General features: G+C 39.9%; 3 protein-coding genes across 3 annotated transcripts; 1 reads left to right on the top strand and 2 right to left on the bottom strand.

Annotated features, from left to right (window-relative positions):
- Positions 1-1,878: 1,878 nt before the first annotated feature.
- Positions 1,879-5,859, bottom strand: LOC103321923 (uncharacterized). Its single transcript, XM_089047429.1, is given in 2 exon segments — positions 1,879-4,035; positions 4,038-5,859. Coding segments are annotated over 2 exon segments (3,624 nt in total). The 5' UTR covers positions 5,677-5,859; the 3' UTR covers positions 1,879-2,050.
- Positions 5,860-7,736: 1,877 nt separating this feature from the next.
- On the top strand, positions 7,737-11,404 carry LOC103321852 (protein DETOXIFICATION 29-like). The gene is made up of 7 exons (XM_008223697.3): positions 7,737-8,228; positions 8,340-8,881; positions 9,780-9,866; positions 10,196-10,252; positions 10,339-10,696; positions 10,802-10,888; positions 11,006-11,404. The coding sequence occupies exons 1-7, from the start codon at positions 7,863-7,865 to the stop codon at positions 11,096-11,098; spliced, it is 1,590 nt and encodes a 529-aa protein (XP_008221919.2). The 5' UTR covers positions 7,737-7,862; the 3' UTR covers positions 11,099-11,404.
- Positions 11,405-12,277: 873 nt separating this feature from the next.
- Positions 12,278-12,934, bottom strand: LOC103321851 (large ribosomal subunit protein uL15x). The gene has a single exon (XM_008223695.3). The coding sequence runs from the start codon at positions 12,853-12,855 to the stop codon at positions 12,415-12,417; it is 441 nt and encodes a 146-aa protein (XP_008221917.1). The 5' UTR covers positions 12,856-12,934; the 3' UTR covers positions 12,278-12,414.
- Between the last annotated feature and the right edge of the window lie 2,956 nt (positions 12,935-15,890).

Genomic DNA, 15,890 nt, shown 5'->3' with positions numbered 1-15,890 from the left:
GCTTCATTTGATCATATACAACTCCGATTCGAGCCCACTACGTGTCTACGGACTCATCTCACCGTGCTCTACGCAATAGTACAACCGAATTCCCAAATTCCTTCCGGATAAGAAAATGACTAAAATACCTATGTAATTTCTCAATTCCACTTAAATAAATTAAAACATGGGACAAAGTTACATTTCCCTTCAACTCTTGGTCAGCAACGAGAAGCCATTGTTGAGCTCATTTCAAAGAGACTTGCTTGGCAACATATTAGAATTCACATTCACAAGCACATTGATTTTTTTGGTGGATCGCAATCCGACTTTGCCATTTGGAATATAAACTTGCCCAACAACCACACCTTGGTATGTAAACACGATGGTGCCATCACGAAACTTTAAAGGACCCCAATTTGGGTTTCGCACTCTGACTTGTGTTACGAAGCTCATGTCGAACGAAGGTGTTGCTGGGGAATTGGTGAGTGTTTGGATATAGAAAAGAAAGAAGAGAGAAGGAAAGGAAACAGAAAAGAAAGAGGGGAGAGAGAAGACTTACATATATATATATATATTTGACATAAGTTTTGACATAAGTTTTGACACAATTTTTGGGTCATTAGATTACTTCACTTTTAATGGCTGAAATTAAACCTGACATGGCAAGACAATATTTTTTTTCTTTAATTAATATTTATACATTGGGATTAAAATTCTAATACTATATTAATTAGGAATTCATTCTCTCTCATCTCATTAATTATCTTTAATTAATTCATTCTCTCTCTTTCTTCTAAAGAGAATTGATAATAAAGCCACTCTACCAATTTTACAATCGATCAAGAAGAGATGAAAAAATGTTTTTATAAACTAGAAGTCTCTTTTACAGATGAGGAAATCAGTGATCTCTTTGAGGCATGTGATATTAATGAGGACATGGGTATCAAGTTTAATGAGTTCATTGTTCTTATTTGCCTAGTCTATCTTCTCAAGGATGACAGTAATGACGTTCACACTGTATCCGAAACACAAAACTTTTATTCTACATATTCTTTTTTAGCTACCATTTGTTGCTCTTAAACAATTCATAAATAGAGTAATATCAGCACGACTGGATCAAAACTTAACACTCTCACCAGAGGAGGTGGCGAGAGAGAGAAAAAAGAAGCAAGGCAGAGGAGGAGGCGTCAATTCTCTTTAGAGAGAGAGAGAGAGAGAGAGAGAGAGAGAGAGAGAGAGAGAGAGAGAGAGAGAGAGTGAATTAATTAAAGATAATTAATAAGATGAGAGAGAATGAATTCTTAACTAATATGGTATCAGAATTTTAATCACAATATATAAATATTAATTAAAGAAAAAAATTTGTTTTGCCATGTCAGGTTTAATCTCAACCATTAAAAGTGGAGTAATCTAATGGCCCAAAAATTGTGCCAAAACTCAAATGTGTCAAAAAAATATGGTGCCATGGATCCGCCCCCATATATATATATTTATTTATTTATTTTGGATTGATTTGACGATTATATCCCTGGATTTAACAGTTTTTTTAATAGATGGACTATTTAAGAACACCTATATTAACGTTAGGGACCATGAGTGGTACAAAAAAAAACTTTAAGGATGCAATTTGATAGTTTCTCAAACGTCAGGGATGTTTTGTGATAAAAAGCCATTTTTTTGTTTAAAAGTGGAAATAAAAGTTAGTTTGTCCAATGCATTTAATAAGGGTAAATTTGGGAAACAAAAGATACATTCCAATGTATTAATGATATTGTTTTATGTGTAGAGAAAGTGACACATGTTATGAGGAGAATAGAGAAGACCCAAAAAAAAAGTTAAAGAGAATGTTGCTAGCGTTCTCCCTTAGAACAATACAAGCAGCAAAATCCATATTAATACCAAAGAATAATATCATTGTAAGAACTCTATTTATTGCCTTTATACCTTGTAAAACAAAGTCAGTAGTTAAGAAACTAAATAATGAGATATCAAGATTATACAAAGACGTTGTTTAAATTAAGAATTTGTTGTATCTGCTGTATCTGAAGGCAGTCACACGCAGTTGATACTAGCTATTGGGTTGATAAGGGCCATGTGTAGGAGGGCTGGGGGTGAAGTGATACGGCTGATGTATTCCAGAATGCAGCATTGCAACATTTGCGTAATTGTTGGCATACATACCAAACTGCCCAGGGTGTCCCCAATTAGCACCAATTCCATATTGGTTGGCCGCAGCCATACCAAACTGCCAAATTGGCATACCAAACTGCCCAGGGTGTCTATAATTCCCATGCTGCGAAGTTGGCAAACTTGTATGCTGATGATAGTAGTCAGGAGTGGAAGTTGGCATTCGATATGGTGTAGCAGCTGATCCTGATGTTCGTTGGAATTTATTTGGATGTTGTTGCTGTTGCTGTTGCTGTTGCTGTTGATGTTGTTGTTGTTGTTGCTGTTGCTGTTGATGCAGTTGATCCCATGTGCGCTTTTGTTGTTCAACCTCGGAGGCAAGAGGATTTTTCTGCTCTTGTTGTTCAACCTTGGAGGCAGGAGGATTTTTCTGCTCTTGTTGCTCAACATTGGAGGGAAGAGATTTCTTCTGCTCTTCTTGTTCAATCTTGGAGGCAGGAGAATTTTTCTGCTCTTGTTGCTCTACATTGGAGGGAAGAGATTTCTTCTTCTCTTGTTGCTCAACATTGGAGGGAAGAGATTTCTTCTGCTCTTGTTGTTCAATCTTGGAGGCAGGAGAATTTTTCTGCTCTTGTTGCTCAACATTGGAGGGAAGAGATTTCTTCTGCTCTTGTTGTTCAATCTTGGAGGCTGGAGAATTTTTATGCTCTTGTTGCTCAACATTGGAGGGAAGAGATTTCTTCTGCTCTTGTTGCCCAACTTTGCAAGCAAGAGATGTTGCTGAACGTCTTCTTCGATCCTCCTTTATTTTCTCAAGCACTGCTATTTGTATTTCAATGTTCCCGGATGGGTATTCAGACTCGAGCTTGCAATCTTTGATGCACTGAATCACAGCTCTTAAATCAGCAATATCATTATCTAAAACCTTATCCTTTTTATCTAGTGAGTTCTTTCTCTTGCAAATTTTACACCTCCAGTTCTTTCTGTTCTCCACATACTTCTCCAAGAGTGGTACTGGGGGGAAAATGTCAATGAACTTGAAGGTGCAAATCAACCTTACAGCCTCAAGCAGTTTCCTCCTTTCAATAAGATTCATAATAAAATGTGCAGGGATCTTATTTGTAAACCTGAGTTTCTGACATAATTCTCGAGTCTGTTTATCCTGAGAAATTCTCCCAAGAAGCGGTGCAATATCATCTCTAGTAAAGGTAGAAAACAACCCATATGTAGCAATAAACTGCAAAAAACCCAAACGTTCCAATGAATTTTGAGTATCAGCTCCCATTTTTGCTTTCCACTGGATAGCTAGCTTTTCCGCATCGTCCTTCACATGAAGTCCAACATGCAGTGAGACACCCATTAGCTGCTCCAACAGGTTAATGTAACTCAACATGACAGTTTCTTTAGAAGGAACATCTCTGTCTCCCCAGTATTGAGCAAAGGAATTCTGCATCACATCCAACACAAATTTTGCTGGGTCCAATGACGTCTGAAGAGCAGCCAAAGTTTCATTCTGTATTAAATGATTCCCTCTCGCAAGCTCATGTAGAAACCCCTGCAAATTCCTTGCATCTGTGGTAGCAGTTAGTTGAAGATTCGGAGAAGAAACAGCTGCTGCATTTTTGGCCAGTGAAGATTCTGGTTTCTCAGGGGAACAAATGATGATGGCAGATGCATTTTCTGTGCTACCAAGAGCTTGGGATAATTCAGTTGCCTGTTCATACTCAGCAACTAAAGCAATAAGACTTCGAAGCTCCTTCTCATCATAAGAAGACGTGATTTCATACGTAGTAACAAGCCTCAAAAAACCCAAAATCTCCAACCAATTCTCTGTTGCCACCGTCATTTTATCCTTCCAGTCATCCGCCAACTTAATTGCTTCTTCTCTCACATGAGGATTAATTTGCGGTGAGACTTTCTTAAAGCCTCTAACAAAAGAATACAACTCCTCCTAATAACTCCCAAATCAAAATCACATTCCCTGTTGCCTAGAGTCGAATTTGAGGGGTAAAACCCTTGCATTGCATCCAAAACCAATTTTGCTTGGTCCAATGAGGCCTCAAGAACAGCTGAGATTTCACTACCCACTAAAGCAATTCTCTTCAACTGCTCATTCACGAACAGCTGCAAGCCTCTACCATCCCTATTGATGCTAGATTGATTACTTGCAGAAGAAGGAACAAAGGCATTGTTGGAAGGGATATGTTCCAGTTGCTCAATCTGCACTTGAGAATGAAGGGTATTAGTTTTCTCTTTCGATTTCAGGTTTTGAGAGTATTCTTCAGTGGATTTGTTTATCGAATCAAATTCTTTCTGCTTCCGTTCAAGCTCTTTGGCCTGGTCTTCAAGTTGCCTCTCTTTCGATTTCAGGTTTTGGGTCTGTTCTTCACTGCATTTGTTTATCGAATCAAATTCTTTCTGCTTCAGTTCAAGCTCTTTGGCCTGGTCTTCAAGTTGCCTCTCTTTCAATATCAGGTTTTGGGTGTGCTCTTCAGTAGATTTTTTGATCGAATGAACTTCTTTCTGCTTCAATGCAAGCTCTTTGGCCTGGTCTTGAAGTTTACACTCTTTCATTTGAAGTCCCTTAGACATTTTATCCAAGTGCTTCTCGCCATCTCGTATCGCTTTTTGGAGTTGATCCAAATTCTTTTCTTTCAACTTAACCTCATTGAGGCGTTCACTGACCCTCTTGTCAATCAATTCAAGTTCCCTCGCTTTGAATTGAAGCTTACAAGACCGCTCCTCCATTGATTTCTTAAGCAAACCAAAATCTCTTTCTTTCAAATCTATTTCCCCAATCATATTCTCTTTCGATTCAAGTGTATTAGAGCACTCCTCTAACGATTTCTGAATCAACCTAAGTTTCTCCTCTTTCAATATCAACTCCTTGTCACATTCCTCAATCGATCTTTTCGTTGCTTCAATTAGCTCTTGTTTCAAATCAAACTCTTTCTTGTGCTTCTCAATCGACCCAAGAATCTCATTCAATTGCCTCTTTTTCAACTCAATGTACGCAACGTACTTGTTCAATGCTTCTTGAAACCCTTTCACTTCCCCCTCCTTAGACTCGGCCAATTTCGACTTCTCTTCCACTTTCTCAACCCAATTCAATTTCTTCGTCCTCTGTTTTACACGCTTGTCAATCGAATAAAACTCCATCTCCTTGTCTCTAACATACTTCTCAACTTCCATCAACAGCTTCTCCTGAACAAGAACCTCATCGCTGTGTTCTTCAATCAATGACTCAATCAATGACAAAAGCGAATGCAAGTTGTTCTTACTAAGGCCGCGCAACTCGCCGGCCTTCGCCTCCATCTCGGAGCGAAAGTTCCAATCTTTGGGTTCCGATTTGGTCTCTCGGACTCCGATATCCTCCTCCCGGGCCTCGAGTTCTCGGAAGCGGGCCTCTAGCGAGTGCCGAGTCGACTCAAAGTGGTCCTCAAGGTCCTTCCACTGCACCGTAAAGATGACGAAGGAATTAGCTTGCGCATGTATGCTATCGTACGCCCTGGCCAGGCTCCTCTGCTTCAACTCGAACTCTTTCAAATCCGACTCTATCTTCTCCATTGTCTCTGCTGCTCCGCTGTTTGTACGGACGCCGTGGTGGTGGAGATTCTGGAAGTGGCGAAGAAAATAAGAAAAGCCGCGGCGGCGAAACCGTAAAACAGTGTATGAGAATAGAAGAGAAGAAAGAAGAGAGTGTGCTTTGTGTAGCTCGTGGCTTCTCTGGATTTTATAGCGCACGCAAAGAAAAGGAAACCTGTTGTTGTTTTGTTTCCTTAAGGAAAGAGGAGTGTTCTGTTAAAGCCTAAAGAAAAGAGGAGAGTTTTGTTTCCCAAAAACGTGGGTGTCATAAGCCAAGCCAACAAACTTTTAGCCGCTCCATGGACTTCCATTCCATAAAAGTTTTTGATGATAAACCAATAGGAATAGGCTTTGCAAACAAATTTTAATGAGCCGGCCCACAAACATGTGTTGGGCTCAAAGTGAGGTTCCGACTCAGTTCATTGGTAATCCATTGTAGATGGTTCGGGAAGGCTATAATAACGAGTTTAAAGTGAGGAAGTTTATTTGAGGAGGCCAATCTCACCATCAATAAATATAAAGAAATTATGGAACTTAAATATTTTAAATATTTTGATAGTAAGATCGGTCTTCTCAAATAGCCTCCTCACTTTAAATTTTTCATTATAACCTCTCCCGTAGATGGTCTAAGAAATTGCGGCCTCAGCGTTGGTATCGAATTTGGCCTCCGATTTGATACATATGATATGACGTTAATGGTCAACTCAACTCAACTACCATTCTTGAGAAAGAAAAACTAAAGTAGAAACAACGACAGCGATATTATGGGTTGACTGGTAGCATCCAGATTAAAAATAGAAAGAAAGCAAGCTTTTGAATCTTTTCTCCTTGCCTTATTGTCTATCTACCAATAAATATATTAATACATGTATATTTGATGTTGATGTTGCTGCAGGCACATTATATTTTTAAGCATCTGGTCTCGTCTTGCGCCCTCGTCTAGTACACTTAGACGATGAGATGCTCCAAAATTCCAAATATAATGAAGAATTAAATATTGAATATAATTACAATACATGCACAACGTCAAGTTGTCAACATAGCTATTACGCAAATGTAAGCACATTACTGTATTATTTTCCTTATGAAATAAATAATACAGTAATGTGTTTACATTCCCTAGAAAAAAGGGAATTCAACACAATCAATCATTATATTTGACTATAAAGTATACACAACAACAATAAAGACTTTCATGAGACGATGGGATAGCAAAATAACGCTATGATACGCATGATAATATTTTCACATAATATATTATTATTGATTTGATTTTATCCAAAAACAAGCAGCTATATTGAGTTGGAAGGCTGTATAATATATATCCAAAAATATATAAGAAGGGGTTGGGGGGTGGCATATACATATAACGTGGAGAGAAGAGCAAGCACCACGATCTCATGAAATTATAATTTTCATGCATATATATTTATGTCACTCATCATCTTCTTGGTCTTGGACGTATATATATTCCGTATAAAAAATAAAAATAATTGTTAGTAAAGCCAAGATTGGCGTAGGTTTCAATACTTGTATGTTGCTGCTGCTGCATGTGGTCGGGTAATGAATAATATGATCAGCTAAATTCATCCATTCCAATTTTACTAAAGATCCACGCCACACAGTTGAAACAGCAACCCATTGGTTTTTCTCTTGAGGCAAACAGCAAACTATTCGTCTCAGTCTGCCAAAGTTTATCTCCTCAATAGATTTTGGTCTGCTATATATATTTTTATACAGATCTACAGAAAACTTTGACTACAGAAAAAATAAAGGTGTCTTTTTCTCACTGAACATAAACAAAGGAAGACTGTAAGGTATACCAAACAAAATCTCCATTTATGATCACAACCTCCTCTCACACCTAAGTAAAGGGCGAGGTATAACTTGATTTAGGCCATACTCATAATCACAACCTCCTCACACGGTCTAAGTAAGTTAATTAGTAATATAATTAATCAAAAAAATTCCAAAACGGACCGCTGAGCACATATGAGCCAATTGATGCACAAATTCCATGCAGTTGGATTCCATCGCCGCTATACAAGTCCCCTTTTTATTCTCTCGCCACCTAAGAATTTAACCAAACGCACAACACACACCACAATAACTCTCTCTCTCTCTCTCTCTCTCTCTCTCTCTCTCTCTCTCCCGAGTCTTCCTCATCTATGGAGGATAAGAAGCAGCCACTTCTGTCGCCGAGAGACGAGTTTGGTGATGCTGATCGTGATCAGCTACATGACCACCTAGAGTCCTTCCCTGCAACCGCACACCCTTCTTTCAATTCCAACGCCTCCTTCGCTCCCGATGCCGACGACATCTCTCCCATCCTCGGCTTCCGCGACTTCTTCCGCGAGTTCTACAAAGAAACCAAGAAGCTGTGGTACCTCGCTGGCCCCGCAATCTTCACCTCCCTCTGCCAGTACTCCCTCGGTGCCGTCACCCAAGTCTTCGCCGGCCAGGTCGGTACCTTGGAGCTCGCAGCCGTCTCCATTGAAAACTCCGTCATCGCCGGGTTCTCCTTCGGCGTAATGGTACGTAACCCTCCCTTTCTACTAACTCACTGTCAGTTTGTCACTGAAGAAATGAGAAATACTATTAAAGCCGCAGTTTCTGATATAAAATTAAATTTTGAATAATTTAAGCTTGGAATGGGGAGTGCGCTGGAGACGCTGTGCGGGCAAGCTTTCGGGGCGGGACAGCTGGACATGTTAGGGATATACATGCAGAGGTCATGGGTGATTTTGAACACGACCGGCGTGGTCTTGTGCTTTCTATACATCTTCGCCCAACAGCTGCTCCGGCTGATAGGGCAGACCGCTGACATATCGAAGGCGGCGGGAGTGTTCGCCATCTGGATGATACCGCAGCTGTTCGCGTACGCCATGAATTTCCCGATAGCGAAGTTCCTGCAGGCGCAGAGCAAGATCATGGTGATGGCGGCCATAGCCGCGGCGGCTCTGGTTCTGCACACGGTGCTCAGCTGGCTGTTGATGCTGAAGCTCGGTTGGGGCCTGGTGGGTGGGGCCGTGGTGTTGAACGTGTCTTGGTGGCTCATCGTGTTGGCACAGTTGGTTTACATCTTTTCAGGGACTTGTGGTCGAGCTTGGGTTGGGTTCTCGTGGAAGGCCTTTCAGAATCTTTGGAGTTTTGTGAAGCTGTCTCTCGCATCTGCAATCATGCTCTGGTAACTTAACGCCACTTTCACCGCTTTTTATTTATTAATTAATTTTACAGCAACATAATTAAATAACTTTTCTTTTTATTTTCTTTATCAGCATGAAACACATGAAACATCAAATTACATTGCTTGTCCTATTTCGACAAGCAAAGTAAAGTAACCGAAAAATTCCCCCGTTTCGACAAAAAAGAAAAGTAACCGAAAAGGGAAAATAAAAACAAGTTATAATTAACTCTACTTTGCATGTAATTCCCTAAAAACAACAAATTTACATTGTCATACACAATCCACAATCACGATAGCTAAGCCATGTCTGGAAAAAAAAAAAACTTTTTATTTACCCAACAACAACAAACAAAAAGAGAGTTGTGTCTGGGTTTTTATGTTAATTTTCTACATGGGTTCCACGTCCACGTCAGATATTTAATTTTGACTTCTTCTTTACCAAAGCGAAGAGAATTTTATTGAAAACGAATAGTTAGGTTTACATCACTAGCTAAAATATCAAAGATCCACTCAAGCCACACTTGGTCCGAAACGTAATTACCGCCTACTCTAGCCACAAAAGCCTCAAACCCATGTCCACATCAGATATTTAATTTTGACTTTTTCCTTGATCCGCTACATTTGCGTACTTTGAATTTATTATGCCCTTTGCCTTTCGGCATCAACAAGGAGTTGCCTCAAGCTACATCATCTCTGACCCACCTCCACTCCCTCTCTCATCTCCTGAGACAATTAATGTTTAATGATTTGCGTAAAGTTTTTACTCTTAGATCTGTTGCTGTTTAGTGTTTGTGTTGGGGTTTAGCCCTCCTTGTTATATTCATAAATTAATAGATCCCACATGAGTATTTGGCATTACAAGTCCATTTGATTTGATCTTTGTTTAAATTTGGTGCAGTTTGGAAGTGTGGTATTTTATGGCACTAATTCTATTTGCGGGGTATCTAAAGAATGCAGAAGTTTCCGTGGATGGCCTGTCCATATGGTCAGTGCTTCTTTCTTCGTCTGGCCCCATTCATTAATTAAGAAATCGTATTCGTTGAAATATGATGGAAGTTGGAAACCACCAACAAAAAGTCCCAATTAATTAGGGCCCACATTATATATTGATATTATTATCGTTACATCAACTTTTTGTCTCTTACGCAAGTCTATTTGTGTTTTGCCCCACCGCGAGGTGCATATGAAGAAAAGTCGACAGACACTTTTTTGCTTTTTACACTTCTGGTGTCACGAAGATGATGAATTGACTCACGCATATATAATTGAGCGACATGTCAATCATTATTTTCTTGTGGTATATTTGCTTTGCAGCATGAACATATTGGGATGGACGGTGATGATTGCTATGGGCATGAACGCAGCAATCAGGTCAGTGCCAAAGCCTTACAAATACATACCCAAGTCCCTAAAATAAAAATGTCAATCTGATTGAAATCAAATACTTTTGTGTGTAGTGTGAGAGTTTCAAATGAACTCGGAGCAGCTCACCCAAGAACAGCAAAGTTCTCATTAGTGGTGGCCGTAGTGACTTCTTTTTTCATTGGCGTTCTCCTCTCGCTCATCCTCATCATCTTCAAGGACAAGTACCCCGCCTTGTTTTCAAGCGACTCGGAGGTTAAGGCTCTCGTGAAGCAGCTCACACCATTGCTAGCAACCTGCATTGTCATAAACAACATCCAGCCTGTTCTCTCTGGGGTAGCCATTGGAGCTGGATGGCAAGCTGCAGTGGCTTATGTGAACATAGCTTGTTACTATGTAATTGGGGTTCCCTTGGGCCTAATTATGGGTTACAAGCTTGACTGGGGTGTTAAGGCGAGTTCTTAATAAGCCCTCTTCCAGCTTTCGATCTAGTATTTCTTACTTATATATATTAGCCAATTGGCAAAATATAATTATACACTTCATTTCCATTTTCAGGGCATTTGGATTGGGATGCTGATGGGGACAGTCCTTCAGACTTGCGTCCTATTCGTGATGATTTATAAAACCAACTGGAACAAGGAGGTAAGGGCCTTTCAATTTACAGATCTTCAACGTAGTGAACAAGACTTCGTGTCGTATTTTCTAATGTGTGAATGATAATACACTGTAAACTGAGACGTAATCTGTCATGAAACGCAGGCTTCCATAGCTGAAGATAGGATAAGGAAATGGGGAGGGCATGTCGACACAGATGACAAACAGAACAACGGTGGAAACAAAGTAGAAATTTGAACCTCGAGATTAAACAGAGTGCAGAGGTTGGCAAAAATTAATTACGAAGGACAGTCATTTCTAGAAATATGGCTCCACCGGAATGCCATTTTCATTTCAGTGTAAGGATCAATCTTCTGCAACAATTGGCAGCTTAGTCCTTCACTGGAGATTTTGAGTTATAATAAATTTGAGTACCGGATCGGCCTGACCTATGTGGATGGGCCGGAAGATCAGTGGCAGGGGAAGGGATGATAGTGTAATTGCAATATATGATAATGACATTCATAGTTGAATTCATTCATATATGATCGATTTTAGAGTCTACTCCCATTTTCGTTGCTAAAGAAAACACAGATAAAGAAGGAAATGAAACTATCGACGACCCATATCAAAAAGCAGCACATAGAAACTGCTTCTGGAACGCCATATGAAATATGGTTTTAAAAAACAACATACAAACAGCAGAAGCCGCTGTCCCCAAAATTTAAGATGGTTCATCAGCACACAACAACCCAAAAACCTTGCCAAAATTCACCTAATAATGAAGGCAGCACACTACTCTAGAACCCTTTCAACCAATTTGTAACCAATACAATGTCATATACATGTAAAGCCTAAGAAAATTCACAAATGCAGATTAAGACCATTCAATAAATGATTCAACTGCTAGCAAGTTCGATTTGACTTCCCTCTTGCTTTCGAAACCCTTAAACAAATTAATAAATAATACCAACAAATGAAAAATGCAACAGCAAGCACAGGTTAAGAACATACACTAACCACAACAATAGTGGAATTGATCAGAAGTTGGATAAAATTTACCAAAACTTGCACATAGCCAGTCACAACCCCAGAAGCACTCAAGTCTAACTAAGTGTATATATGACTAGCAATAAAGTTGAGGACGTTCAACACCACAGGTATATTAACGAAACGAAACGAAACCAATCGAATCGCACATTTGCAAATACCTTGATCCATTAGATCGATACAAAATCCAAACATTCACAACAAGATAAACAGATTTTAGTTCAGCGCGACCAATGCCACATTATGCTTTTCACATCATATAAACACAACACACAAAAATGTATTAAGCAGCGCGAACAAAAACTCTACCAATACCAAAAATGAAACAAACCCACAATCATATCAAAAGCATATATGAAGCAAAGCCCATTCATCTGAAAACAAGCATTAATTAAATATCCGCTAGATAAACTTTCAAAATATAACATAAATGTAGCCCAAGAGTCTAAACCAGAATTTAAAAGCAAAAAAACAGCAACTGAATCCAAAACCCTAACAGACAAAAATCCAAAATCAACCCAAACCTAAGCTGTGAGCACAACAGCACCACCAGCTTCCTTGATCTTCTTCTCAGCTGTCTTGGAGATGAGCTTGGCCTTGACCACAACCGGCTGGTTCTGCGGCAAAGCGCCCTTTCCCAAGACCTTGAAGAAGCCGTACTGGGTGACGTCGATCAACGGCGCGCTGTCCTTGGTGGCCTTGTCCTTGGCCTCCTGGGGGAGAAGAGACCAGAGCCTGTCGACATTGACGATGGGGCAGTAGAACTTGTTGCGGAGCTTGTGGAAGTAGCGCATACCAACTTTACCAAAATACCCCGGATGGTACTTGTCGAAGAGGATGCGGTGGTGGTGCATGCCTCCGGCGTTACCGCGACCTCCAGGATGCTTGCGGTGCTTGCCGATACGACCATGCCCGGCGCTGACATGGCCTCTCTTCTTGCGGTTCTTCTTGAATCGGGTCGTCATTTCTCTCTCTCTCTCTCTGCGCCTCTCTCTCGCTCACCTAGGGTTTCGGCGGCTCACAGAAGATCGAGGGAGCTGGGATTTGGGATATTTATTTGATGGAAATGTGTTGGGTTGACGCTTTTGCCCTAAGGATTGGGGGTTGGGCCATTCAAATAAGGATAAATGTGGTAATTGAGGTACGGATGAGGCTCTGGACTCTGGGCTGAGTTAGGGTTTCATTGTTTTCCAGCCCTATCAATCTGTACTCGTCGTCTGGCCCAATCGTCCAATTCACTGGGTTTATATATCGTGACCCGTCTGACAGTGTTTAGGGTTTTTATTTTACAAATTTATAAATAAATTCAATTCTAGACATGTATTTATAAAAAAATTCAAGCACTATTTAAACATAGAAACACACCCAAAATCAACCCCAAAATTAACTTTTTGGGTGTGTTTATAAATGGGTTTTGAGTGTGTGTAATGATGGGTTTTAGGTGTGTTTATATGTTTAAATAGTGCTTGGATTTTTTTTATAATTTCAACCCCCATTTTGAGTGTTTTAGTGAAACTCCCTTTTTATTTTGTATATTTCCAGATCAAGATAATTTTGTCTTAAATAGGTTGTTTATGCTTAATAATAAAATCATATTTTCCCATTTATTTCAATGGGTTATTTACTCAAATACTCCTCAAACTTATACCCGAGTTGCATTTTGGTCCCTCAACTAAATTATTCGTTTAAATGGTCCACCAACTCTTTATTATTTAGTGAATTGGTCTACTATTCATTTGCTATGAGTTTTAGTTATGTGAACTGCACTTGAGGAGAATAGGAAGGGTAAATACAACTTTTTCATAGTGGAGTTTTCGTTTCCCTTTTTCTTCTTCTTCTTCCCTCCCTATTGTTTGCCCGTTTCGCGTTTACTCCTGTGATGGAAGGGCAAAGTTCCCCACTGCCTTGAGAACCATAAACTGGTCGACAAGTCGCTTTCTTTGGTGTGCGAGCGTGCCATCTGCTAGCAATAAAAATTCTAGCAGACTTAGTTTGGAGTAGATAACTTGCGCCCAAGTTACTGATTTCTGCAAACAAAAGATTGTGAATTTGGGTGAGGAATATCTCCCAAGTAAGTTCTTTTCTTGCCTCAGACGGGTGAGGACTTTAACAATTTATCTCAATATAAACAGTGTTCTGGCCGAATGGTTGATGGAATTTAAACTGCTTTGCAGAATCGATGGAATTTAAATCGCTTTTAGCGTAATCGCTTTTACAAAACTATAACAATAAATACTCATGCTAGAGAGATGAAGATACAATTGGAACTCCATTTCGAATGGGAAACTCGCTTGTAAATATCCGGCCGATTGGAACCGCCCGGCCGGATTGGAACCGCCCAGCCGGATTGGAATGTTGACAACTCTGATTGCTAAGTTTCAACTTTAAATCGATACCAAAGGTTGATTCTGGCAGAGCTTCAATGTACTTTAAGCTCATGTGAAGCTTCTAAGTGGGACAGAATCGCGCTTCTTCAAATCTGTAAGGCGTATGGTCTTCGAGGACTTCAGTGGGCTAGAGACTGCACTGTGAAATTTGAATGACTTATTTTCTAAGTCTGAACCTTGGGAATTCTAATCTAAAGCTGGTTTTCACTTGGAATTCAAGTGAGCTTCTGGTTGAGTTGTTTGTTTGTGTCTTGGCTCAATGAGCTTTGGTTGCTTCAGTGTTTTGAAGTCATTTTGAGTTTTTGTTTTTGATTGATTTTTTGGTTTTTTGAGTGTCCTCTACCCTGTTCACTCCTTCTTTTATTTATAGAAAAACTGTTTCTTCTCTGGAGTATGGTGATTGAGTTTTTTATTGGGCGGCAAAGATATTTTCCCCTTTTCCTCTTCTTCTTCAATTCTGGCAGATAGGTTCTCGGATAGGCGATCACTTCCTTGTTTTTCAGCTGCCCCTTGTGATATTTTACCCGTGATGGTTAGTTTGATTCTTTTCCAATACTCCTCGCTTTCGCTTATCCTCTCTCGATTTGTAACTTGCTTATCTATCTTGTGAGAATTACCTTCTCTGTAAAGACAGGAAAAATCTCTGATATACATATATAAGGGATTTAATCTTCATTCTTCTTGATGTCACGAACCCTTCAATACTCCTTCTATGGCGATTGCCATTTGTCGACTTTTTCATCCCAGAGGCTGCCATTGCTGACTTTTTATCCCGAGGCTGCCATTGTCTGACTTTTTATCTCGAGGCTGCCATGTGGGATTGTTCCTCTTCCTGTCCGACTCCTCTTCTTATTATGTTGGGCCTGTGAGGCATAAATCACCTTGCTTGTTCGATGGGCCTTAATGGATGTGTCAATTTTTGGCCCAAACAATGCCTCCTTAAGTTTGAATCGTTTTGGAACGGTTTGACTTAAATGACATGGCCATTAAATTGGCACGAGGTAAATTCTCCGTTAACTAAAAATGTAGAAGTACAACAAAGGGACAAACTCAAAGATGAAGTAGAAACAAAGGACAAACTTTAAAGACAGAAGTAGAAACAAAGGACAAACTTTAAAGACAGTAGTGGAAGTACAACAAAAAAGGGGCAAACTTAAAAGACAGAAGTAGAAAACAAGGGTAATTTTGAAAGGAACCAAAAGATTTCTAGTGTAATCTTGTGTCTATCCCAGGGTCTGTTTGTATAGCCTGCGCATCCCACATGGTTGGATAAAACTTTTTTAACCATTTGCCATTGATTGGGGCCGTATGAACTTCTTCATCCCTATCCTGCAACCTGTATGCCCCCATTCCGAGGATCTGATTGATTATGAAAGGGCCTTCCCATGTAGGCGACCATTTTCCATAACCAGCCACATGGGTTCCGAGGGCGAATCGCCTTCCGACTATCTCCCTTCTTCAAAACTCTTGTCCCGACTCTCTTGTTGTAGGCCCTTGATACACTGTTTTCCTGCCAGAGTTTGTTGAGAGTGTCTATTCGCCTGCATCCAATCCTTCCAGCCAGCAGCATAGCCGGGAGTAGTTTTCTCCTACTAAGTCATGTTGGTGAGCAA

This window comes from Prunus mume, linkage group LG2, assembly GCF_029339155.1.
Source record: "Prunus mume cultivar Tortuosa linkage group LG2, ASM2933915v1, whole genome shotgun sequence".
NCBI classification, from domain to species: Eukaryota; Viridiplantae; Streptophyta; class Magnoliopsida; order Rosales; family Rosaceae; genus Prunus; species Prunus mume.
Note: the sequence above shows the minus strand (reverse complement) of the source record. Positions and strands in the feature narration are given on the sequence as shown.

Bases quoted from the DNA above. Each gene is read 5' to 3' on its own strand.
- LOC103321851 (XM_008223695.3), bottom strand. From the start codon at position 12,855: ATGACGACCCGATTCAAGAAGAACCGCAAGAAGAGAGGCCATGTCAGC.
- LOC103321852 (XM_008223697.3), top strand. From the start codon at position 7,863: ATGGAGGATAAGAAGCAGCCACTTCTGTCGCCGAGAGACGAGTTTGGT. The intron at 8,229-8,339 runs GTACGTAACCCT...GAATAATTTAAG, and splicing joins GGTTCTCCTTCGGCGTAATG to CTTGGAATGGGGAGTGCGCT. The intron at 10,253-10,338 runs GTCAGTGCCAAA...TTTTGTGTGTAG, and splicing joins GGCATGAACGCAGCAATCAG to TGTGAGAGTTTCAAATGAAC.